The sequence below is a fragment of the Amblyomma mixtum genome, chromosome 5 (assembly GCF_055824585.1).
Source record: "Amblyomma mixtum isolate Tamu chromosome 5, ASM5582458v1, whole genome shotgun sequence".
NCBI lineage: Eukaryota > Metazoa > Arthropoda > Arachnida > Ixodida > Ixodidae > Amblyomma > Amblyomma mixtum.
In genome coordinates, this window is record NC_143016.1 from 35,538,407 (window position 1) to 35,564,305 (window position 25,899).

At 52.2% G+C, this 25,899-nt stretch overlaps 1 protein-coding gene across 4 annotated transcripts; it reads right to left on the minus strand.

The window, feature by feature from the left end:
* Positions 1-25,899, minus strand: LOC149341754 ((3R)-3-hydroxyacyl-CoA dehydrogenase-like). 4 transcript variants are annotated; one of them, XM_089543917.1, is made up of 6 exons: positions 25,702-25,899; positions 18,503-18,679; positions 17,537-17,733; positions 16,851-17,008; positions 13,636-13,926; positions 1,774-1,900 (listed from the first exon to the last, which is right to left on the minus strand). In XM_089543917.1, the coding sequence occupies exons 2-5, from the start codon at positions 18,669-18,671 to the stop codon at positions 13,686-13,688; spliced, it is 765 nt and encodes a 254-aa protein (XP_089400043.1). In that variant the 5' UTR covers positions 18,672-18,679; positions 25,702-25,899; the 3' UTR covers positions 1,774-1,900; positions 13,636-13,685. The 4 variants fall into 4 exon arrangements, with proteins under 4 accessions (XP_089400045.1, XP_089400044.1, XP_089400043.1 ...); XM_089543916.1 differs by lacking the exon at positions 25,702-25,899 and having other exon boundaries at positions 18,503-18,782; XM_089543919.1 differs by lacking the exons at positions 13,636-13,926; positions 16,851-17,008; positions 17,537-17,733; positions 18,503-18,679; positions 25,702-25,899 and adding an exon at positions 10,692-10,870 and having other exon boundaries at positions 1-1,900.

Consider the following 25,899-nt stretch of genomic DNA (forward strand, 5'->3'; position numbering starts at 1 on the left):
AACTCAATAGAGACAGCACTGATTCGTGGGCAAAGTGAGTATATTTGTGTTACCAAACTAGGATCGAAAACTGCCGGCCTTTTTGGAAGCGTGTCCCTGAAAAAGAACAGTTGCACTAAGTGGATTCAGAGGCCATAAGCCTTGCAAGACGGCATATTTTCGTACGCAACCAGAAGACTGTAAGTTTGTTTCTGTGTCGCTTCTGTTCAGAGACCAGGAGGGGAGGAGAAAAATGTAAATCGCTCGACGTGCATGCGACGCATACTTGGACATGTGAATGTGCAGTAACCTCGTATGAGTTGCATGGGATGAAATATTCAAAGGTGCGTAAAGACGACACGTTCCTAAAAACTTTTTCATCGGTACTTCCATGCGGTGGTGCTTTGTATGCTCGTCAGCAATGAGATCTGCATGAATAAGGGTAGTTCAGAATTACTTGAATTTTTCATTAAATTTTGAGGTGCTGCGTATTATTTACAACAAGGGTCACGATTAAAAAAAAGCGCAGCACGTCCTTAACAAAGACAACGATGTCTGCGGCATTAAAAGTGTAGTAAGAAACGCCAGAACGGCGTGAATTAACAAAAATATCAACAGGCTTGTGATGTTTAAACAGATGAGGCATGGGAAAATGAGTAAGTGGCGTATGTTTTTTTTTATGTTTTGCTCTCAAAGTAACTGCAAATGAACAACCATAATTGCGTGTCGCTCAGAGCACACATCAACCTGCCCAGAGTAGAGCATGTGACCTCCGTAGAGCAGCGCTGCACTGCATGTGGCTGAGCTTGCCAGTCCCAATACATACACAGCAAGAAACGAATCCTTGGTCTTTTCGAAATTAGACCAGAAATAGATGCGGTCTTAATTTACTACAAAAGAATGAAAGGTCGCAGGCTGGCAAGTGATGCGCAAGTGAAACTAAAGGTCCGTCATTTTTCTCCGAGTTTGCTGTAATCCAGGAACTCAGTTTGTAAAATATAAATGAACAGCTTAGTACTGAGATATAAATAGCTCAGAAACCAGCCTATGAATCCACCCTAAACTATGCGTATGTTCGAAAAGTATGGAATGAAGGACAACTGAGACTATATTCGAGCACAACTGCTAAGGTTCAAAATGGTGACTGAAATTCATGACCCTGGTTGATGAAAGCATCACACGTCCAAACCCCACGAAATGCCTACGTGATTACAAAGGTAACTCTCCACTGTCGAGGAACCTTTGCAAGGCGGCTTGGATTATTCGTTGGAGCAACGCGATCTTCCAAGGCATGGCGGGCAGTTCGAAAAACGTGGCGAAGGGCGTGCCCGAGAGCGACACGAACGACGTCACCTCCACGTCGATGCCGTCCAGGTTGAGGATGTTGAGCGACGCGATCACTACGCGGCGACTCGGGTCGTTCCGATGCACTCGCACGACAACGTCCAGCTCGAGTCCCCTGAGCGTACCGGAGATGTCCTTCCCTACGTACGGTACGAGCGGGCTCCTGAAAGAAGCCACGATCGAAGGCGATAGCCTGAGCGGAAGCCAGGCCTGCGCCACGCTCTCGTTGCAGAACGTCTCCGGCGTTGTCCGCAGCGAAAGCGTGTCGAGACCGCGCAGGGTCAGGTTGAGACCGAACTTTTCGCCGACGCCGAGAGGGCGGGGCTGTGCCAGCGTACGCCGTCCGAACGACAGCAGGAGGTTGATGGTGGTGGTGAAGGCCTGCGTACCCAGGCAGATTTGCCTGACCAGAATGGACTCCTGACGTTCGAACGTTTCCACGGCCTCCGCTAGGCCTCTTTCGGGAACCAGGAGAGCCAAGCGGATAAGCAGTGCGAGCGGAAGTGCCAAGGGCAGGACGGGCACCGGCAGGTTTACTGCGGCGTCCCCAGGGCTCCGCCTCATGAGAGGAGGCTCGCTGCAAAGAGAGTAAGAAAAGGCACGACTCCGTATTTAAGAGGGCTGACATTTTTGCAGTAGACGTATGGGACCTTCACTGTAGACATGCGGACCTTCCAACTGACACACTCGACCACTTGGTAAACGTGCAGGGTTGGTCAAAAGCTACCAGGCCACACGGTCTACTTTTCTTCGGTATATTCTGGCACTTAAGGTCCCGATAAAGCTATCAAGGTTGTAAGAGGTTAGAAAAATGCTTCTTCTACCCTGTGAAGGTATTTTATGCTTCGCGGGTGTCGTATTTGCCTGACTATAAGGCTCAAAAGCAGACCATGGCGCCTGGGAACTTTTGTACGGCCCTGTACATTTACCATCCGGCAGACATAGGGCACCATCCGACGTCGGCATGCAGACGTAGAGATTCAAATAGAAGGTATAATCTCCGACGTCTCTATGTCGTCGTTGGTCTGAATCCGCAAAGATGCAGCTCAAATTTGTTTCCGGTCACATCTTCCCAGATTGCGAAGTTCGCCATTCCTGGCTTGATACTGCCATCTGAAACCCAGAGCGCCTTCCGACACTGCTGCACACATCGCGGTGCAAAGTGGACGAGCATATGGCGTGCCGAACGAGTCATCCAAGGAGTGAGAATATGTAATATTCTTACTTGAGCACCGAGCGTAAACGCTGCGCATTGTGTGACCGGTGCAGTAAACTTCCGTATACCGACTGCTCAGCGTCTTGTAATGGCTGCCGGCCGGTTGTCCCCCAAACAAATCGTTTACAGCAGCTGTCATTCAAAACAGAGAAAGGAAGCTGCGCAAACGAAGCCGTGCCGCCCGCTCAAGGATGCGATCGTATGGTTTGATGCGCGGCGTCCTCAGCGCCGATGTGTTTATATCAGTGTTTTCTTTGTGTTCCTCTTGCTTTCGGAATTCTAGGCGTGCCTCATTCGATTTTATACCTACAGGCGTTACGGAAAAGAGAAATACTGCAAGGGGCTTGCTTCTCATACAAGGTCATTTTAAGCTCCAGTTCAAGGCAATATGACCGGGGTGAAATGCCGTTAGAATTTGGTAAATGCTTCTTTAAAGAACCCTCCCTATGTGTCGATTTCTGTCACGCACAGGCGGCTCGTTAACTAAGACATTTAGTTAGGCAAAGCAGAAAATAAAGAGAAAATTGAAAGAAGGTCGCCGTGCTGAAACAGGAGTGCTGTTCGTTGATTTATCTTAGATTGGTCTGGTGGTGCATTTGGTGCAGTTGGTGGTACAGTTGGTGGTGCAACTAACAATGTTTCGAATGAAACGGCTGTTATATATATGTTGTGTCCCCTTATTGCTTTTGTGTGTGTGCGCCCCCGCATCCTCCTCCTAACGACCACTCGCATCCTCCTCCTAACGACCACTCGCATCCTCCTCCTAACGACCACTTGCCCCTCGTCGCACGCTGTCGCCAGATGCCCCCCCATGGTGCGCCCCCGCATCCTCCTCCTGTTTTGGGAAGCCACTCCCTCCCGTGGACGCTTCTCCGCTCCCCCCTTTCTTCGGGCGGCCAGTTCGGCTCCTGCCTCGGTCGACGCTGGTCGCACCCTCATCGGCTTTAAATAAACGAAGTCTTAAAGTACCGTGTGCGTCTTTCGCTGCATTCAACACAGCGACCGGACACGACAGTGGCGACGAGAAAGTGGATTCGACCCGCGCTACGCAACGCTATTGACAAGCCATGGCTACGCGAGGGTTTCCCAATCAGATACCAGAGTTCAACGGCTCATCGTGGTCATCGTGGGTTGGACGCCTTCAGTTCTACTTTGAAGCTAACAACATCACAGACCCAGCCTTGAAGAGGGCCAACCTGCTGACGCTGTGCGGGGAGCAGACCTACGATACTGTCTGCGCCCTTATTCAGCCAAGCACACCAGCGGCAGTGTCTTACGACGACATCGTAAAAGCGCTGCAAAAGCACTACGACCCAAGGCCATCCGAGGTCTACAGCCGGGCTCGCTTCCAACGACGAGATCAACTGGGAGGAGAAACTGTGAGCGCCTACGTAGCCGCGCTCAAGAAGCTCGCTGCCGACTGCAATTTTGGAACGCTGTCGACAACAGCTACCGGGCAGGAGGGAGACGCAGCTTCTTCTGCTAACACCACCATGCTTCCCTTGGACGTGATGTTACGCGACAGATTTGTGTGCGGACTGAGTGACGAGTCACTGCAGCAGCGCCTGTTCGCTGAGAAGGACCTCACATTCAGCAAAGCTTACGACATCGCCGTTCGAGCGGAGAGCGCCGGTCACCAGCAGAGAGGGATTCGCCGGAACACCGAGCCGGTACACCAGACAAGCAACCAGGTGCGCAAGCCTTCTGTTGTTGTAAAATCGGTCAAAAAGGCACAACGCTGCTGGCGGTGTGACGACCAACACAACCCCCAGGGATGTCGATTCCAGTCAGCCACGTGTAATTTTTGCCACAAGCGAGGGCATATCGAAAGAGCATGCATTACGAAACGGAGACTTGCCAAGATAAAGTCACCTTCCCAGCCTAATCACAGCGTCAACGCCTCAGAGAATACGCCGCTATCTGATCTCCATGGAACAACATCAGCAACACCATCTGTGTTGTACGACCTGAACACCATGAATCTCGGCACGCGACCGAAGATTTTTACAGAAGTAAGCGTACATCACCAGCTGATTAAGTTCGAGGTGGACTCCGACGCAGCCTGTACTCTGATCAGTGAGGACACGTTCCGAACTTCATGGCCATCTGACGCACCCGCCCTGCAACAAGACGACACGCACCTGCGAACGTGGTCAGGACAGAATCTGCCACTATTGGGCTCTGCCAACGTGCAGGTTAACTACAACGGCCAGACCCATACGCTACCTCTGCTTGTTGTGAAGGGCACAGGATCAAGCCTTCTAGGGAGAAATTGGTTTTCTCCACTAGGCGTGATGATATGCGGCATACACCAGACGCCGAGCCAGAACATGGTTGAGCAACTGCAAGAGAAATACGAAAGAGTATTCTCGGAAGAGATTCCAGGAAACGAAGGGCCCCCGGTCACACTGGAGTTGTTGGACAACGCGCAACCCAAATTTCTGAAGGCCAGGCCGGTGCCGTTTGCTCTCCGAGATTCAGTTGAAAAAGAGTTGGACAAACTGGAGCAGCAAGGTGTCATCGAGCCGACGCAGCATTCAGAATGGGCCACACCACTTGTCGTAGTTCGCAAGAAGAACGGAACCATACGCCTCTGCGGAGACTACCGGAGCACCGTCAATCTTGCGACTAAAGCGTCATCTTACCCGCTACCGACACCTGAAGAAGTATTCAGTGTACTACGTGGCGCAAGAGTCTTCAGCACATTGGACCTCACCCAGGCGTATCAGCAGCTGAAGGTGAGCGAGTCAACTGCTGAATTATTGACAATTAACACACTGAAAGGCTTGTACAAAGTCAAGCGACTGCCTTTTGGCGTAGCTGCAGCCCCGGCCATATTTCAAAAATTCATGGAGACAGTGCTTCAGGGCATCCCAGGAGTTTGTGTCTACCTTGACGATGTCATCATCAGTGGCACTTCCACTGAAGAGCATGCAGTGCGCCTAGAGCTCGTTCTCGAAAGGCTAGCAAACGCTAATTTGTGCATAAGCAAATCGAAGTGCTGTTTTGCGGTGCCAGAGGTGCAATTTCTGGGACACCGAATTGATGCGGAAGGCATTCACCCTACCGAGGACAAAGTGCGAGCGATCACAGAAGCACGAGCTCCAACAAACAAGCAGGAGCTACAGGCTTTTCTCGGACTCTTGACGTTCTACGACCGGTTCTTGGAACAAAGAGCTACCGTGGCCAATGACTTATACCAACTCCTTCGGAAAGATGTGACATGGACATGGTCGCCACGCCATCAGCAGTCATTCGATGCCCTGAAAGACCTGATTCGAAGATGTACAGTCCTCCGCCACTACGACGAAAGGAAGCCTCTGCTTTTGGCTTGCGACGCATCACCGTACGGAGTCGGCGCGGTTCTATCGCAAACTGACGAGCAAGGAAGGGAAGCTCCCATCGCCTTCGCCTCACGTACGTTGTCGCAAGCAGAACGCAACTACGCGCAACTTGACAAAGAAGGGCTAGCCATCGTCTACGCGGCGACACATTTTCACCAGTACATTGCCGGCCGGAAGGTGACCTTTATAACCGATCACCGACCGCTATTGGGCATTCTGGGACCACAAAGGCCTATGCCACCAACTTTGTCTCCGCGAATGACACGTTGGTGCATCAAACTCTCAGCGTACGACTACGCTCTGGTCTACCGCAATGGGAGTAAACATCAAAACGCCGATGCGCTAAGCCGTCTGCCACTAGACGCAACTGTTGACGAACCATTTCCACCAGGAGACGTTCTGATGTTCGAAGCACTGCCAGAACCTCCGCTTACAGCAGGCACAGTTGCAGCATCTACGCAGAAGTGCGCAGCTCTCCGGCTAGTTTACACAGCTGTTCAACAAGGCAACGTGCATAAACTCAAAGGGGACAACTTCGACGCTTACCGCAGGCGAGCTACAGAGTTGAGCACCCATCGCGGCTGCATCATATTTGGGTCCCGAGTTGTGATGCCGAGAGAACTACGCGCACAAGCTATGTCTCTCATCTACGCCGGACATCGGGGCATCGTTGCAATGAAAAAGTGTGCCAGAAGCTACATGTGGTGGCCTGGCATTGACAACGACATCGAAACAGTGGTGCGAGAATGCAAGCCTTGCCAGAGCAGCCGGAGCGCCCCGCCGAAAGCTCCTGTCCCAGAATGGGAAAAGCCAGACACACCATGGCACACACTGCACATTGATTTTGCAGGACCAATTGAGGGCTGCACTTTCCTTGTGGTCGTAGATGCCTACACAAAGTGGCTTGAGATAAGGCAAATGGGACAGACGACTTCAGCAGCAGTCATTGACAACCTCCGATCACTATTTGCAACGTTCGGCCTGCCACGCAAGGTAGTATCTGACAACGGAACACCGTTTGTGTCTGCGGAGATTCTCAAGTTTTATCGCGACAACGGGATCTCCTCAGTTACATCGGCCCCCTACCACCCAGCGACAAACGGACAAGCCGAGCGCTACGTAGCCGAGCTAAAACGCGCCCTTGAAAGAGATCAGACAGGCTCGCTGCAGCGCCGCCTTGCGCGCTTTCTCTTCAAGCAGCACACGACGGTTCAGAGCACAACAGGCGAGACCCCCTCGAAAATGATGTTCGAGCGTGAAATGCGAACCCAGCTCACAGCCATCCTCCCCGAGCCAAAGGCAGAGACGTTCCGGGAAGAAAAAGCAATTCCGCGCTGCGGCACGCTTAATGAGGGGCAGCGCGTCCTCGCCCGACAGTTTCTGAAAAAGCCACGCTGGGAGGAAGCTACAATTGTCAGACGCATAGGCCTGCGCTCTTGGCTCGTCAACATACATGGCACAGTACCACGCCGACATCTCAACCAGCTGCGTAGATTTACGACGCCGTCTGAGAGCTGTCCGCCAGCGGAGAGAACACGTGCACCATCTTCCCACATAGCCTGGCACCTCTTCCCGGAAGAAGAGACTTCGCCCAGGACAGACCTAGGAGACACAGCGAACAACAGCCAGCCTACAAGTGTTTCTCCCCCGAGCGCACAAAGCCAGCGCGCCTCCACGCGTGAGCGCCGACCCCCTGCACGATACCAGGCAACTTTCTAAGGGGGAAGGAAGTGTTGTGTCCCCTTATTGCTTTTGTGTGTGTGCGCCCCCGCATCCTCCTCCTAACGACCACTCGCATCCTCCTCCTAACGACCACTCGCATCCTCCTCCTAACGACCACTTGCCCCTCGTCGCACGCTGTCGCCAGATGCCCCCCCATGGTGCGCCCCCGCATCCTCCTCCTGTTTTGGGAAGCCACTCCCTCCCGTGGACGCTTCTCCGCTCCCCCCTTTCTTCGGGCGGCCAGTTCGGCTCCTGCCTCGGTCGACGCTGGTCGCACCCTCATCGGCTTTAAATAAACGAAGTCTTAAAGTACCGTGTGCGTCTTTCGCTGCATTCAACACAGCGACCGGACACGACAATATAACAAGTACTTTTAGGGAGGAAGCTCGGCAAGTTTTCGTTTGTATAGAGTGCGTGTTGTCTCTTTTCCTAGTGGTTTAGAGCTAGTACTATGTCCTGTCTATAACAAAGTGTAGATCGAGGCCCAATAAATGAATAAGAAAATGAGCCTCTCCCCCACCACTAATGTATCGCGGGTTCAAGCCTATCAAAATAAACGAATTGGCCCGTAGGCAATTGTAATTTCACCACCCGAAGGTGGAAAAAAATCAATAAGGGAATGCTACTAGAGCGACCCACAGCCGGGGGAGCGGGCCCGGGGAGACTCTCATGATCTCCCCTGGGAAGTAGCGGGAAGGGAAAATGGGACATAGGGGGGGAATGGGGACAGCGAGTTTATGTTAAGATCCTTCTATTCACTCGACTCCATTTCTGGCCTGCCTGGCCAGGGCAGGGAGAGCGTTGTGATTGTCCATATATGCGGCCCCACTCACGGGATGGCGACCACCCACCATACGCAATGGGCTCCGACCGCCGGAGACAGGAAGACCTAACACGGGGTCAGCAGCTACTTAGGGGCCCCTCCACGACTGGGTTTGTTTCCAGCATGCCGGCTACCAACCGACGAGTGCTTTTCACGGTTTTTCAGACTCCGGAAGTATGTGTGATGGGTCCGGCCAGTAGAGGCCCCAGATCGTCGACCTACACGGCACCACCGGCCCTCGGCCTCGGACCTGACACCCCCGGGGGGGCCCATCTGTGCTTCCCCATCCATGCACTTATTTCCTCCCCTAGCTTGCTCGTCTCCTACTGAGGAGCGAGTGTTCAAGGCCGGGCGACCGGGCCACAAACCAAGAACCGGGCTTAGGGTGAGAGGACCGGGCCTACTCCGCCGTTACTCCAGAACATCGCCGGAGTCACCGGACTGACAGTCGTACTCCGCCCCCGTTCCTCGGCGTCCCGCAAAGTCCATGACAGCCCTGCGGCCGGCCGTGAGGCCGCTTCCCCGAGGTGTCGTTTCAGAGCCTGGCTACTGTAAACCCCCGCGCGGACCTGGTTTCTCCGTAACCAGAAACCGGCGCCTCGGTAGCCAGACTTGCACGCCCCCGCGTGCGGAGGGAAGTAGCATGTATTTGAAACCTTTCGCTGTTTTGACATGCCTTCCGGGCCGGATTTCGTGGGTCCAACTTGAGTATAAACCCAGGCCTGCCTCCGCTCAGGCATCGGACCTAGCGCGCGCGACTGGCCCTCACAGTCGCCTGGGAGTCGCTGCCACTCCCATGGGGTTTTGCATCCCCAGAGGATGGGTCCCGGCCGTCCCATCCCCACTGCTGGCATTGCACCGGAACGAAGCCAAGTAGCCGAAACTACACCGGCCCGTATCCAGTGGCGGGGGGGGGGGGGGGGCACGAGCAGGCTGAACAGTCAGATTCCCCCCCCCCCCCCCACCTCCACCCCTGTCTATAACAATAATTGTAAGTACCTTTTATTGCTATTCGCTTGATATGAAATATTGTTCTCGTTTTCTCGAGGTAAATGCGCAAAATTCATTCAGCTCATGTCGTGAACTTCTAATCTTCTGCAGTGCATGAACAGGGGTTCTGGTACTTCGTTCGGAATACGGATGACACTGTACTCGGTCATTAGGAAAGTTCATATTTTGACGGGAATCATTCGCGCCGAAGTGCAGTCAGGTAACTGATTTCTTGGAAACTTTATTTATGCCGGCGTGTCGGATACTAAAAAAAAGGAAAGACGTACAAAGCCTCATCTCATCCTAAACATTTGGAGCGTAGAGTCTAAGCTTGTGTCATCGTTCAGAGCACAAAATATTGTGCACCAAGTTGCGATCCGTGTGAGTGATTTTCTCTTCCATGAGCGACCGCTCTTCCGACCGCAGGCTGTCATGCTAGCCCCCGCCGTTCGGAAGTGTCAGATGTAGCCATCTTACAGCTTCGTAAGGGAGGTGCTTTAAAATTTTTTGAAGAAGTCGCGGTTTTCGCGGTGCCGTGTAAATGATAGGTGAAAAATGACGGAGAACATTGGAATGACTCTGAGATGGCAGCGATGGCAATGAGGCCAGCAAGACAATGTCTCTGTTTTAGTTGCAAAGGCTGGTTGGGCCACGATGTAACCAAATACGTTCAAGACACTAATCCTTGGAGCGTCCTTTTCTTGTGGTAGGCACAGCCCTACTTTCATACTTCTTTACCTAGCTCCTTGACATGAAAGCATGCTTCAGTGCACAACCACTTGCTCCGGGCTTGCACAGTAGGAATTCTTACGCGCCTGCGGCGACGCTGAGTTGACAATAGCAGAGTGAGTATTAGCTGCTGCCGCTGTACTGTAAACAATGAGACGTTGCTCGCTCTGCCAAGATGTCTAGAGCCCTGATAAAATGCTCGAAAAATGCAAAACGAGCGTGCATGGACGCACGTACCTCGAAAGAAATTCGTTATAGATGTATGCTCGTTTTTTTTGTTTTTTTTTTTCAAAATTTGGACAAATATATATATACATTTGTAATAAGCCTATATCCTCGACACCAGGCGCATACAAGCGGCGCCACTTCTCTCTCCTTACCCGAGGAGCGGTTAAGGACGGTTCGAAAATTAGATGCCTCCCTTCAACGCTTTCTTGAGTTAAGGAAGCATGGAGGGCTCCTCATTTGAGGTAAGGAAACCGTATAAGCTACGAATTTGGCCCTAACTGGCGCAGCCCGTGTAGGCTCTCCGTCCCCCGCTCACCTGGCGCGCCCCTGCTGCGGTGTCGCTCGTCTCGGGAGCCGTTCCTCTCGGCCTGCGCATCAATCGTGGGCTGCGCGTGGCTGACTGCTCGCTCTCTTCTGCCGCCGCATGCGCACGATGCGAATTTTGGACCAGACGGAGTTCCGCACACCGAAGGCCTTGGCGGCGATCGAGCGGCCCTTCAAATGGTTCTCCGTCCTCTTCCCGATTTGATAACCGGCGAGCCATCAATGTCGCCTCCCCGCCTCGTCGAGTCGGAGCAAAGCGAAAACACGCGCCACTGAGACGGAGGACCGGGGGGGGGGGGGGGGGTACGAGTCAGAGCGGAGGGCAGCGGTGATGTCGGAGGTACGCAGACTAATCATCTAGGGCGATTTACATCGAAGTAAGAACACGCGATATACAATACAAGGGCGAGTCGCATGCCTTGGGCTTTGCAGGTGAAGTGCATACTAGCAAGTTAAACGCTACTCTACTATAGCTGCTAATTACGAATATATTTGAAACAATTTTTAATGCCCGCCATGCCAGATAATAAAGCTGTAAAGGCGGAAATAATGCTGATAGACCCTCTTCTCGTTTTTTTTTTATATCACCTAAAAACATGCGTTATTTATTCAGGTAGCGTAGACGATCCGATGTCATTGTGTAGTTATTGCAGCAAAGGCAAAAATGGGATGGGCGTCCTTCGATGTAGCATGAAGCCGTTGGATGAGAAAACTGGTTGCATCAACTGGAGGTTTCATCAGCTGCAGGTCATAACACATAGCATTAGTTTGCAGTCTCTTTATCCTTCAAACGCCGGGAGAAATAAATGCGAAATCATACCATTTCCGGGCGCCTTTGGCTACTTCGTGGCAGCGTTATCCCATGGTGCGCTGTTGTAAGGCAAACGAGCACATTCTATGTACTCGTGTGCTCGTGGATGTAGACTCAACGGATGGTAGACATTCTGCCAACTTGCCCAAGCTTCTACTTTGGTAGCCAGAGGTTCAGAGGGGCAGAAGTTTGAATCAGTTGATCACACATGTTGAAGGAAGGGAGACGCGACTATAGACAAAGCTGTGCGATTTATATTTGGAAAATATAGAAGAAACAATTCCCCATCTACGCTTATGAAGCAACACAACATTCACACCCTAGAATCCCGAAGGAAGGTTAGTCGCCTCATCTTGCTTCATCACTGCCTGCAAGGAAAAATAAAAAAGAAGTTGCCTAATTGCGTCAAAGCTCATTGTACGAGAAGAACCAGACATACGCAGGAACACTCACTGGCACCAATTTTCGCCCGCACAAACACATTTAAATATAGTTACTTCCCTAGAACTGCATCCTAATAGAATGCATTACCTTCTCATATTTTTCTGTCCAGCAATTTTGTAGCAGAGTTGGAATGTCATCTCTTTATTTCATGAGTTTTGTTTGTTTTGTGTTGCGATGCCTGTCTATATATTCAATTCTGATTGATTGTCTGAATTATTTTTTTTTTCTATACATATGCTTGTCATTTTTTGTATTGAAAAATGTTTGAATGTGCCCCTCCTGCTAGGACCATGCATGGTCCGCAGTACTTCAAATTAAAAAAAATAAGAAGCAACGGCCAGCGATGCGCTTAGCGCTCATGGCTGCACAAGGATGCGAGGAAAGAGGAACCAAGTATAGTAGCACGCTTTCCGAATACGTTTGTTCTTGTGTAAGTCAAGAGACGGGCTAAAGCAGATGCACGTGCTGTGTTTCTTTGTTGTTTCTATTCGTTTTCCTCCAACTATCGCTTTGTGCATCCTCCGCAAAACCATCAACTCGTTGATGCGTGCGCGTTAGAGAGCTCGTCCTTCTTTCTGCCTGCAGAAGTCATCTGTAATACATCACGTGTCGATGACAATGGTCAGTCGCTGCTAATGTGCCATACACTGCGTTTCCGGCTTCGTGCACTCTTGTCTTTTCCTTGTGAGCCTTTTCGCATGATTGTTTCATGGAGGTGCCCGCGAAAGTTTTCGGAACGCCGATATCACGAAAAACATCAATTTCCTCGCCGACCAGAAGCGCAGCCTGGCATTGAGAGGTGCGTTCTGGTCGACACTACAAAGCACACACTTACATCATGACTGCATGCTTAGGGTATCCATAAATTAGTCTTTGTTGGAATTTTCGTGTTCCGAAAACTTTTGTGGGCCCCTGTACAGACACTGACATCCTCGTCTTCTCTTGATCTAGACAGCGCTACCAGGCGTAGCATTCACCCACCCTGGGTATCAGTCCCGTATTACAAACAACGCAATTCCTATAGCAGTTACATCATAGTGGCAAAATATGGTAGGCTGACATTATGTTTCACTTAGCTCTGTAATGACAAAAAAAGAAGTCACACCCACAGATGAAATTGACTTTAGCCAGCCGTAACTTCTGCTACCTTGGCATCCACCGGCTCCACAGACCCGGCTTGTTTGCTTCGCAGAATTTTACAGCGTGTTTCACGTTTGAGGCAGTAGAAAACCGTAAGGAGGCGCTCTTCAGACCGGAAAGCAGGAAATCCATTTAAGGTAGTGGTGAAAACCATGCGGATGACCCAACAAAGCAGCATGGCAAGCAAGGATTCTTTAAGCGCACGAGCATACTGGCGTCCCCTTATAGCAATATAATAATCTAATAAATGTAAATGACATCATCACATATCCAGGTCACATGACCCATCGTCGTCGGATTCATTATTGCTCATAAATGTGAGCACATTCATCTCTCCCACCGGCCGCACATTCCTATCCGCGCGCCTTATTAAAAAACTCCTGACGCTGAAGCTCGACGTGTAGCATTACTTGAACGCCAATACAACTTTTTTTTATTTTTATTTTCCCGCCTCTCTTAAAAAATACGCGCAACTTTCAGCCCGAACAAAAAGGACCCACTCTAACAAAATGAACAGTGGTCAAAAAAAAGTTGCCCGAACTGATATGTCGGTTCTCTTGGCGTGGGCCGCCCACGCCAATCGCAGCGCCGCTACACCCCGCCGTTGACGTCCACCGTGGTGCCGGTGACGAAGGCGCTGTCGGCTCCGCAGAGGAAAGCCACGACCGAGGCCACTTCCTCGGGCCGCGCCGCTCGGCCCAGGGGGATGCCCGCGCTGAACTGCGCCATCTGCGTCTCGCTGAATCCCTTGGACGCCATGGGCGTGTCCGTCAGGCAGGGAGCCACGGCATTGACGCGGATGCCCGTGCCGGCCACGTCCGCCGCTGCGCACCTGGCGGCAAAGCAGAGAGCAGTCGCTGCGAATCAGCGTGGCTATGGGCGGCGAAAGGAAGGGGGACACATACGCCTTATCGGGCGAGGAGAGTGCAATATTGCATTACAAAAGGTACTTCGTAGCGGAGACAGTGGTTCATTGCTTTTGCCGTTTGGCTGCTGAGACCAAAGTCGCGGGATCGAATCCCGGCTGCATTTCAGGGGAGGCGAAATGCAAAGAAGAGTTTTTCTCAAAAAATGGCTGAGGCTTAGCTAAGCTTAAGCCTAGTCAGATGCGAAGCATATTGATGGCTAGGCTTGGTAATACATGGCTTTCCTTGGTTGACGTTCATCCCGCTCTTCATCGGTCTCTGTGGCACGCTGAAGCTTTCGCTTCTCGTTCAAATCAGCCCTGCTTCTAGGCGGCATCCCAACACCTGGCCGCCTCGTAAGTGCCCGGAGAGCGAGGCAAGCTCAGCTTTATACCGCTGCTGTAGCGTCACGTGGTCAGCTGCAGCGCCTCTGATGTGGAGCCTCCACCGCCGCGGCCGACCGCGCGAGCCGGCAGCCCATCTCTCCTCTGCTGTGACGTCATGTTGTCACGTGGTGTCACGTGGTCACGCTAAAGGTCAATGGTAGCTCCACCGCCGCGCTCGACGGGCTGTAGTGTAGCTCTAGTAATATGCTTCGCATAAAATGTACAACCTAAGGGGCTTGCTTCCAAGCCGTGTAGTGGGCCTCTATATCACATTTGACAGTACTAAGCTTAGGAGGGTCGAGGACTTAAGTTCCTCCCGCCTTCGTGAGATTAGGGTCCCTGAGTATGCAAGAGGAGCCGCGCTGCAAGGCTCAGAAGCCGACCCCTTGGTCTGATTACTTTTTACAAAGACTGTACGCCCTTGTTTTGTGCGATGTAACCGTGCATTAAAAGGCCCCAGGTGGACGAAATTATTCCGGAGCAATTCACTACGGCGTCCCCCATAACCAATGTGCAGCATTCGGACGTTAATCTCTACATACCTCACCGCACAGCACCACATGTACAGCATACCAGACAGCACTAGCACTAGCACCAGTCCCGATTTTCTCGACACGCCCACGCCAACTACTGCGTTTCTTCCGCTGAACGGGTCCTTAAAGCTCTAGCGTTAAAAGCCACCGTCAAAAAATACACAACACGCAACGCGCTCGTGTGCTTTTCTATACCGAAGCTTCGTTCATTTGCTTCGTTTAAAGCCCGGCCGCATCGCTATAGGCTCTTTCGGACCGACGGTTTGTGGGTTACTTACTACAGCTAAGTAAAAAAACCTCTACACAACTGAGCTTAGGAAGATATGCTTTGCCTAAAAAAACTTTGTCTTTTTGTTCTTTGTTCTTTTCCTTCTAGCTTTTAATGAACAATGTTCAACTTCAAACGTCTGTTAAACACAGTGCTGGGGAATTAACTGTTCGGCTTTCCCAAGTGCATGGAGCTTGCACCCCTGTAAGCAGTGGGCGAAGGCAGGTGCAACCGGTAAATACTGCAGTAACAATCGGAAAGTATCATAAAAGTTTAAAAGTTTACTCGTGGTTAGTCACGAGCTCAGAGGCTGGTTCGCATGAAGATCATTAGCTCTAAGAAGAATTTTTCAAGCTGGTTATGGAATTGATCGTAAAAACTTCACCGGGGCTTCATTCCAATGCTAAAGTTTTAAAGAAACCAGCTGCGCCGACAATGGAGCTTAAAGGTGCACTGAAGAGGAATCTGAACTCTTCTTTTTACCGCGGGAACTCGATCTACAGGTTACGAGCATTCTTAGAAACTCCGCATTATTGTCCTATGTGGACGATTTTCCGAACTTAAATCGGATTAAACGTCCCGGCTCCCGCCTTTTTTTGAACTCACCGCTGACGGTAGCAGGATCGGTCCAACTGACGCGTGGAGTGCCTTTCAGGCAGTCGCGTGGCGGCTGCGCTTTCTCTTTTATTTTGCCTCTAGGTTTCCGTGAATAAATAGATCCAGTCAGAGACAACATAGCTGCAAATTAGGCCCACAGAAATAAATATACGCGTGGACTCTTTGCTTTCGCCGATCGCTACGTATCCCTCCACCGGTGGAAGAGCAGCAGGTAAGTTCATTCCCGACCGCAGGTAAGGACGTCAGCGATTTTGCCATCAAGCAGAGTGAAAGCGAAGGCGCCGAGCTCGCCGGCGGTGCCATCGGTCATCGCCTCATCGACCTCACTTTCACAGTTGCCGCGTCGCATGGCGATACTGAATTGAAGGCAAGAAACTCTTTTAAAGAACTATTATTTGTGCCGAATGCAGCGCTCGTCCCGTTCCCTTACTCGTCCGTGCTGCCGTTTTGCACTTTCATGTCTTTCACGAATACGCACCAAGAAGCCCAGCTTCAAGTATCTCTTAGAAAAGAAGGCCCGAAACCGTAGGCTGGGCCAATGGGATAAGTGTATGGGACATTTGTGATGCATCGGTAGTTCCAGGTCTTACGGGGTTTAGATCATGAGATTGAGCTTATATTTAAAGCTGCACAGAGTTGTGAGTGTGCTGGCGTGGTCATACGAGATAGAGCCATTTTCTCGCTTCTGCAAAACCAAGAACCAGGGGCAATTTTTGGAAAACTCTGTGAGGTCGTAGTTAGAGGGTCCTCTTTAAAGAATGTATTCACTGTAATTCGCTCGTCCAAGACACGAGGGCCAATGCGGTCTTCCTAGAGAAAGCTCTCCCCCACCACCCCTAAAATCCACTCCTGCCGAGAACGCGCACAAACGAAATATACAATACGACTTTACAGTGCCTGTGTGTCGCACTATTATTTGTGCCGAAGTTTAGTGTTCTTCGTTGAGTACACAAACATGCTAGGCAGCTACGCATGCGCAGTCAAGTCCTCTGCTAGTGAACGTGAAGTCATTTGCTTCTCTTGTGCAATTGAATCAATGAATATACCTCGTAAAGGTTGACACGGCAGATTTGGAGGCAGAGTATGCGCTGAAACCCGGGTGGTTCTTCCTGGCTGCTGCGCTGGCGATGTTCACTATGCATCCGTCGGCCACCTTTGTTCGCAGCATAGATTTAGCGGCCGCTTGTGTGACCAAGAAGGTGCCCTGCGGTTATCCCCACAGAAGAAAATGGGAAATGCTTGTAAACTGCGAGCGCCGCTCTTCGGCATGCAAACGCAACGTCAATACACCACTGCCTTCTTCATGCAGAAAGTAACAAACTAACGACAGAGAACCGCATGTGCGCCTTTGCCGCACGTTTTCTTTAAACACACCTTTTCTGACTAACTGAATATGAAGGCCAAATTATTTACAGGTCACTGTTGCAGCCCCATACAGTACGTGCTGTCGCTTCGCACAAATGTGGCTGCAGCTCGCTGAACCATGAAGATGACGTGTCATATTCTTAAACGTGATGCAACCACAACAACGAAAAAAGAATCCTGGAGAAGTACTTAATCCTCAGCGCTCGTGCTGCGCATAAATCAACTCCATAGCTTTCCTCACCGGGCATGTCGAAGAAGGCGTTGTGTTATGATTTTTATAAAATTATGAGGCATAGTACGGGATGATGCAGTTGCAGAGCAGGAATAACAGGGCAGAGAGAAAGTTCTGACCACCAAATTCCCTTACACGCAGGTTGACTCTCATTATTCGGTCGAACTCGTCTACGTCAAGATCCAGGAAGCTCCTTAGAGATCCCAGTATGCCGGCGCAATGAACCACAATGGACACTGGCTCCTTCTGGATGCTGTCGAAGACCGCCTTCACCGAATTGGGACAGCCGACGTCAATCTGCATCGCCGCATGCTCAGCTGGTCCTGCTGTAGCTAGAAAGAGAGGGAAGATTCTCAGTAATATTCTGCGGTACCAGGCCGCACAATTGCAGAGAAGATATGCAACAATGAGGGCTCAAGAACGGTCTTATCCTATGAATAACGTCATAATGCATGCTGCTCAGATGCTACGTTCGGCATCGCATCTAGAATACATGTAGGCTAACACCACAAGGCCCAAGCGCAGAGTCAAGCATAGATCAAGTATTGGGCAAGCTAGTTGAGGCGAACTCGCTTCGATACTTTGAAACAATATCAACATCCTCTTAATGTTTGCTACACTACGGCGCCTGAAATCGCTTGAAAGATTAGTACGAAACACTAGGCACTATGAACTATATAAGGAGGCAATGCATGCGAAACGGCGTTGCTGTCAACAAGCAAAAAGAGTAAAACATAACGACGAGCATTGTCACACGAATACGGACTCGTGAAGAGACGTTTGCTTCTGATCTGAATGATGGAACAACCGATTTTCTGAAAAAAGCGCTGCTGAAAATCTCATAAAACAGACAGAAGCAAGACGTAACAAGGCTGAGCATCTATTAGCCGAAGAATACACGTATACGCATCAGCATACTAGAATAAAAACATCCCTACGCCTTTCCATCTGAATCGATATGTCTACTGCATTCTCTTCGGGACAAAAGTTCTGCAGCCTCAGTTCATAGTGAGATGTGGCCTGATTGAACATCTGTGGGAACTGGCTTTCTTTCCCGACAGGCATATGCACGGCTTATCGCCGAAGGAACTCCCAGTTTACCTCGCAGAGCAGCCAGCGTCGCATTGGCCGCATCGAGGTCGATGTCCGCCACAACCACTCGAGCTCCCCTCTGGGCCAGGGTGAAGCAGACGGCGCGGCCGATGCCGCTGCCTCCGCCTGTGACCAGCGCCCGACGGCCGCAGAAAGCGTGCGAAGCGGTCCCGTTCATCGCAGCAGCTGCACAGTCCGTCAGATCGTACGATCTGTCAGCTCCGGCTTGGATCCGGCGCACACTTTTACCAGAGGGCAGATGCGCAAACAGCAGTCGAGAGCGCATTCAGTCCCGGCGCCACTAAGATATGCGTTTCACGGGCGTGCCAGCTACGTCCACACCGCATATCAGACGGGTCAGGGATATGTACCTCGCAAAACACCTGTTGCGTTCTTTGGCCTTGCTTCTCGTTAAAGCTGCTCTACATGTCGATCTTTGTCTTTTTGAGAAGACAGCTGAACAGTTGTGGCGGCAGTTAATTTGCTTTGTAAAACACAATGGCAGCTGTGAATAAAGGGCCCTTGACAAGCGCACTGTTCCCCGACGTCCTTGGTCTTTCACTCCACTGTCACTAAACTTTCGTTAATTATATGCATAGCTGAAACGTATGTGTTAGGGCGCAAAGCCCCCAAATACACATGTGTATGCAACCTTAGTCAAAAGTGATACGGTCGCAGTGCTTGCTGCCCCCCCCCCCCCCCCCCCCCCCGTACACGGCTCAAAAACAAACCGTGTGTTCTGTAGGCGTTGCAGAACCCCAGTGTTGATGGAATGAATACTTATCATTTAATATACGACGTTTCTCAAACTGAACGTCATCAGTGCAGCCTTCGAACGTAAGCAAGAGTACTTCCTTTATTTATGTTCTTTTTAAAATGCGGGTACGTTCTGCAGTGCCTTCCAGCCGACCAGTGCCGGCCCTGCAGTCCAACTGCTGCCAAGATACGGACACGAAACAGGGCCAAAGCACCGATAGTGGGCACATATAAAACAGTTATCTTTTCAAGAGTGTCCGCGCTCAGAAGTGCGCGTCTGCCAAAGCGAAACTAAAATCAACCACTAGGCCTACATATTTGCCCTGCTCAATGAAAAAGCACCAACTGAATAAAGTTGGACCGGTGGTTCTATATATAGGGGGCAAGCCACTGACTTCGTGAACAAAATGAAAGACAATTCTGTTCGTATAGAGCTTGTGGGAATCCTGGCTTTGCGCCGTCGCCTTTGCGCGGCTGTGCCGGCCGCCCGCGTTGTTTCTCCTCTTTCCCTTGCTCCCGCCTCAGGCGGTGGAGAGGCGGCTGGGTGACTAATCACTGTCATTTAGCCACAGCTCCGCCCCGGCTCCCCAAGGGCCTTTGCCATTGGCGCCTTTTGGCGGGAATTCGGGACCCCGCTTTGGGCGGCCGCGCGCCGCGCGACCGTCCGAGCGGGGCCCAGAGAGAGAGATCCCTCCGAGACAGCGAAAGGTGCGTACGTTACTGTTTGTCCCTGCCGGCCTTTGCCGCTCGGACCAGTGCTTACTCGAGCTCGCCCGCACGTGTCCTCTGACCTGCAGCGGCTCGAGCCTGTCCAGCGGGGTCCAGCGACCTCAGACAGGCGTACCTTGCGTTGATTGCCCACTCTCTCTCGCAACCGGCCCAACGGTCGACACGAGAGAGAGATCACAGCACTGCCGCGGGGACATTCTCCTGCAGCGGCGTGCTAGCGGTGCATATTGCTCGAGTCGCTTCGTGCGCGCAGCGGAGCCTTGCTCCTCGCGCGCCCCCGGGACGGGGTGACGATTGAGTGTGTGTGTACTGCTGAAGGACGACGTGAATAAACGTCTCCTTTGTGAACTTGGAGGCCTATTTCTTTGCGGCGAATCGCTCTCCTCCCAGCGGAGGGTGAGTGCACCGCATCGGTGTCCCAGTGTGTGTGTGGTGACGGCTGATCGGGGCCCTTGGCTCGCGCGAAGCTCGAACCCGCGGTGGGTGGTGGCCTGTGTCCACTTAGAAACCCACAACTGGCGCCCAACGTGCTAAGTCATTGGCGCTTACGCCTTTGATGGCACATTAGCCGAGCAGGTCGCCTTGACGATCACGCTTGCGCACCATGTCTAACACCCCCAGCGGGGCACTCGGCAGCTACATGTCGGCTCCCTACGGAGTTGTAGCGTCGTTTTATCCGCTGGCTGCTGTTCCTACGAATAGCTAGACACCGTGGTTGGCCGCGGCCCCCATTGGGGTTTACGGCGACACAACCCAAAATGTCGACCACGCGGCTCCCATTGGAGCTGTACCCGGAGCACCCTGCGGTGCATCCGCTGGTCACATGCCTCAGCTGTGCACGCTTTCCGCCCAGTGCGAAAGCAGTTCGTGTCACGCTGCCGCAACCGGCAGTTTCGAACAGCAGCAGCCGTGCCCCGCGAGCAGTCAATTCTGCTCTGGGAACGGCGAGGCGCTGGCCCGGTTCCCTGTGGAAACCACGCCGCTCATCGAACTAGGAGCCTTGCCTCCCTCGTTCGTGTAGCCCGCCCAAGCCTCCACTGAGGCAGGGGTGCAGTGCGCTCAGTTGGCTGATGCGGCTCCGCGAGCCTGCGGGTCGGCTGGCGCGCTGGGCTCTCCTGATACAGCATTACGACTTTTCCGTGCAGTGTCGAAAGGGGAGCACAAACGTGGTAGCTGACGCGCTATCCCGTGCCCCACTCGCCAGCGGCGCCTTGACGCCTGTAGGCGGAGGGGGCGAAACAGCGGACGAGCCGCCGGGCGGCAAGGAGGGGGAACCCGCAAACGGGTAAACCCATTCCGCTAACCAGGCGAGCAGCGCTTCGCAAAGCGGACGAGAGGCAAAGCTCTTCGTGAGCGCCTCGGAGGTGCCGACGCGAACGGAAATTTTGGCTGCAAACCTGAGTGGGGACGAGACCAGGCTCCCCTCTGGGATGACTGGAATCGTTTTCAGCCCTAAAGAGCTACTGAAAGCCCAGCAAAATGACCCGTTTTGTCGCGAGGTGAGCGACGGTCTCAGGGAGACGGAGCGCCGTGACGCTACTTGTATTGTAGCGGGCGCAGGGGGGCAGAAACCAGCGTGTGTCGCGGCGAACCCCGGGGAGTCATATTTGCTGGACCATGACGGGCTCGTGCTGAAGTACATAGCCACCGATGACGAGTCCATCGACCCGTTCTAGGTGGTTATCCCCAAAAGTCTAAGAGGCGCACTTTTGCGATTCTCTCATGACGAACCACTGGCCGGTCATCTGAGTGACTCCAAAGTTTTTGCAAAACTGAGTCATTCGGTGACGTGGCCCGGCATGAAGCGTGACATTATCCGCTATTGCCGTTCCTGCCATGTCTGTCAAGCGGTGAAGTCACGGGGTGGCAAGCCGCCTGGAATGATGAAACCGATTGACAGTGTGCGTCCGTGGCAGATGGCCACCTGCGATTTGATGGGGCCTTTCCCCAGGAGCAAGCAGGGGTTCATTGACCTGAAGGCCTACGCGTCACGGTCTGACGAGCTTGCGCCGGTACCCATTGGTATCAAAGGCAAGCGCAAAGGCACAACTGGTGCTGCGGAACGCAAGCGTACGGAGCACCGGTACAATCTGAGGCGACGGTCACCGGTGTGATTAATGCCGGACGGCGGACTTTTCCGCAACCGAAGGCACGCAGCCTCAGCTAGCTGGCGAGCTTTCTCGTCAGGCCCTACCCAGGCGAAGCACGGTGTGTTATTATTTTTTTTTTTTGGCAGCAGGATCAGTTCCAGCCTTGTGTGTTTTCAGTTTATTTATTTATTTGTTTTGTTCGAGTCAGTTTCTAGCCACTTTCGTTTTCCTGCTTGTACGTCTGTTTTCGTTCTAACGTACCGAGATTGTACATAAGCAACATGCGTCAGCATTGGCGTTCAGTTCTTTTTTACCAGACTTGTACATATGTATACTTCAGCCGCTCTCTCTTGCGCTTATCTTTTGAAGCGCAGAGTTTGCCTGTCGTTTGTACGGCGCCTTTTCTCATTTCCGGCCCGACTGTGGGAGCCGTGTGTCGCGGTGCGAGTTTTGTGCGGCCCGTATGGAGGGGAAGTTGGCGGGGCGTTTGGGGCGATGGGGGGGCGGAAAGTGCACCCTTTGACCCTCGCCGCGGCGCCTCTGGACGCTTCTGATGAGGGGGATCGTTGTCGCCGACCAGCGTCCGCGTACGTGCCGGTCTATGCGTGGTTGTGGCTGTGACTGTGTGCGCGCGTAACCATGAACCAAGGCGACGCCTGTGAGTTGTGCCGTTGTGTCCTTCTGCGTGAGCACGAGGATGAGAAGGACCCCTCGCTGTGGACAAGGTTACACATCTGGACGCCGCCGAACGTCCTCGCCCGTTTCAGCCGGCGTGAAAGGGGTGCACTAACTCTCTTGTGCCGAACGTGATGTCGTGTCCAAGGGCGCGAGGTCAGTGCTCTGCCGCGGCCCCGTCGTCATCAACGCACCCTACATCAACGGAAAGAAGACCGCCATCAGTCGTCGGCCCTCCCAACCTGTTCAACTTGAAGTCTGCGAGCGGTGAGTCGCCGACAGGCCAACTGGGCCGCGCCACCGAACTTTGAGGCTGGCATCCACCTGTAACATAGTTGTACAGTTGTATTCACATCTTCTTGTGTACCGTGTATATAATCTGCAAGCTGTTTTGATTTACTGAAGCGTATGCAAGTGTTGTTCGCCTTGTTTTCCTTTGTTTTTTTACATTGTTCTGGCTGGAACTGAAGTGTAGCTAGTTTTTTTTTGTGTATTCATTTCTTTATTTTGGAACTGAAGTGTAGTTTTTTTTGTGTATTGATTTCTTTATTTTTGGCCGCGTGCTTTGCCGATGGGTAGGAGGGCATTTAAGGAGAGGGGGATGTGGGAATCCTGGCTTTGCGCCGTCGCCTTTGCGTGGCTGTGCCGGCCGCCCGCGTTGTTTCTCCTCTTTCCCTTGCTCCCGCCTCAGGCGGTGGAGAGGCGGCTGGGTGACTAATCACTGTCATTTAGCCACAGCTCCGCCCCGGCTCCCCAAGGGCCTTTGCCATTGGCGCCTTTTGGCGGGAATTCGGGACCCCGCTTTGGGCGGCCGCGCGCCGCGCGACCGTCCGAGCGGGGCCCAGAGAGAGAGATCCCTCCGAGACAGCGAAAGGTGCGTACGTTACTGTTTGTCCCTGCCGGCCTTTGCCGCTCGGACCAGTGCTTACTCGAGCTCGCCCGCACGTGTCCTCTGACCTGCAGCGGCTCGAGCCTGTCCAGCGGGGTCCAGCGACCTCAGACAGGCGTACCTTGCGTTGATTGCCCACTCTCTCTCGCAACCGGCCCAACGGTCGACACGAGAGAGAGATCACAGCACTGCCGCGGGGACATTCTCCTGCAGCGGCGTGCTAGCGGTGCATATTGCTCGAGTCGCTTCGTGCGCGCAGCGGAGCCTTGCTCCTCGCGCGCCCCCGGGACGGGGTGACGATTGAGTGTGTGTGTACTGCTGAAGGACGACGTGAATAAACGTCTCCTTTGTGAACTTGGAGGCCTATTTCTTTGCGGCGAATCGCTCTCCTCCCAGCGGAGGGTGAGTGCACCGCATCGGTGTCCCAGTGTGTGTGTGGTGACGGCTGATCGGGGCCCTTGGCTCGCGCGAAGCTCGAACCCGCGGTGGGTGGTGGCCTGTGTCCACTTAGAAACCCACAAGCTCACACTTTATTGTTTTATAATTCTTGATGAAAATGACCAAAAATTATTTTCGAATTCTTGCTTAAGATGTCCTTGGAGAACTGCCACACTATTCGGCCCGGCGTCGCACAGTGTCTCAATGTTGCAAAGCGGATGGTATTATAACGCTGGGATTCATAAGCTATGAAGCACTTATATGCTGAACAACCAGTCTAAAGAAGAATACTTCGGCAGCAGAGGCCTTGGATGCGCAGTAAGAAAGAGATTCAAAGCCTAGCCACTCTAACAGAGTTGACAGCAGTGCTATTGGCGCGGCCCGAGGAAAGCAAGGAGTAAGAGGCCTTTCGAGACCGAGGAAACGTGGACAATGAGGTAGTTTCTCCTCAGCCAAATCACGCGGTTGCTGACGAGTTTATTTCTGATAATTTTGCACCCTGTTTGCAGGTAACAACATTCGAAACTACTTTGTGGCAGCGGGCTGCGCGGCTCTTCATTGAGTAGAGTGGCCACTGAGGGCTGCTTTACATTTGCGCTGCAGGAGAGAGAGATAAACAAAAACACGTGCAGCCTTTTCAAGCGAGATTTGTTAAATCTGAATTGCAGTAGCGGTGTGCATTCCCGTAGGTGCAAAGCAGAGGTGCGATGAACATAAAATTCTAGCGCAAACAAGATGGGGATCGAAATTCGTAATTTTAAGAAGAGCTGCGATTAAACACGAACACAAAGAGGGGCAAGAACTAGTGCTCGTTGTTGTCTGTCTCTTTCTGTGTCCGTGTTGAATTACAGCGCTTCCGGAAATGACGTATATGCACCAACTAGACCGATCCGTCACTCTTCTGGTGATTCAGAGACGCTGTGTGCGTCTACCATCGTCTCTGCCAAAAGTAACCAGGCAACGGGGTTTGCTCCTCAGCCGTACAGAGGATCCCTTACACCGTCCCTGAAAACCAAAGGGTCTCCAAAGGTGAGTACAAGGGTACTCCTTAAGTGCCCCACATACGACTGAGAAGCCAACCATGTTGGCTGGTTGGTTTCCCGATCTCCGAGATTTCCCGCGGGTTCAATACCAGCCGCGGCGGTCGTATTTCGATGGAGGTGAACTTCTAGAGGCGCGTGTACTGTGCGATGTCAGTGCACGTTAAAGAACCCCAGGTGGTCGAATTTCCGGAGCCCTACACTACGGCGTCTCTCATAGCCTGAGTCGCTTTGGGATGTTAAACCCTAAACACGAAACCAAACGTTTGGAAAAGGCAGTACACACACACACACAGCATTCTTTCGGTACACATCTGTTTAACGCCTGGACTTGATGATCAGTGTGCTGCACTAGAACGCTTAATTTTCTACTCTCTTAGGAGAGGGGCGTAAGAAGGCTGTTTAAGGCTAATTTTGACGACGGCTGCCCAAAAAATCCAGGGTGGTTCTATCAAGGTTAAAAAGAAAGAAAACAAAAGAGCTACTCGGGCTCAGCAGGGGCAACTAAGTGCAGCGATAACTGCACAAAGAAGATGATGCACTGCGCAAAAACTACAAAATATCCGAGTACTTGCTGCGGTTCGTCTTCACGGTGGCTTGCAGAACAAAGAGAGGACGAGCTTCTCGCGGAACGTAAGGCGAATTCTATATACTGGCCTATGACACTGCGGTAGAAAAAGTTATCCTGTTTAGCAGTGCTAAAACAAAGAGAAAAAACGCTGCCATATTGCCCCTCATCACCACAAGTCCAAAGAACAAAGAGGCACTGGCGTTATCTCGGAAAAGAGC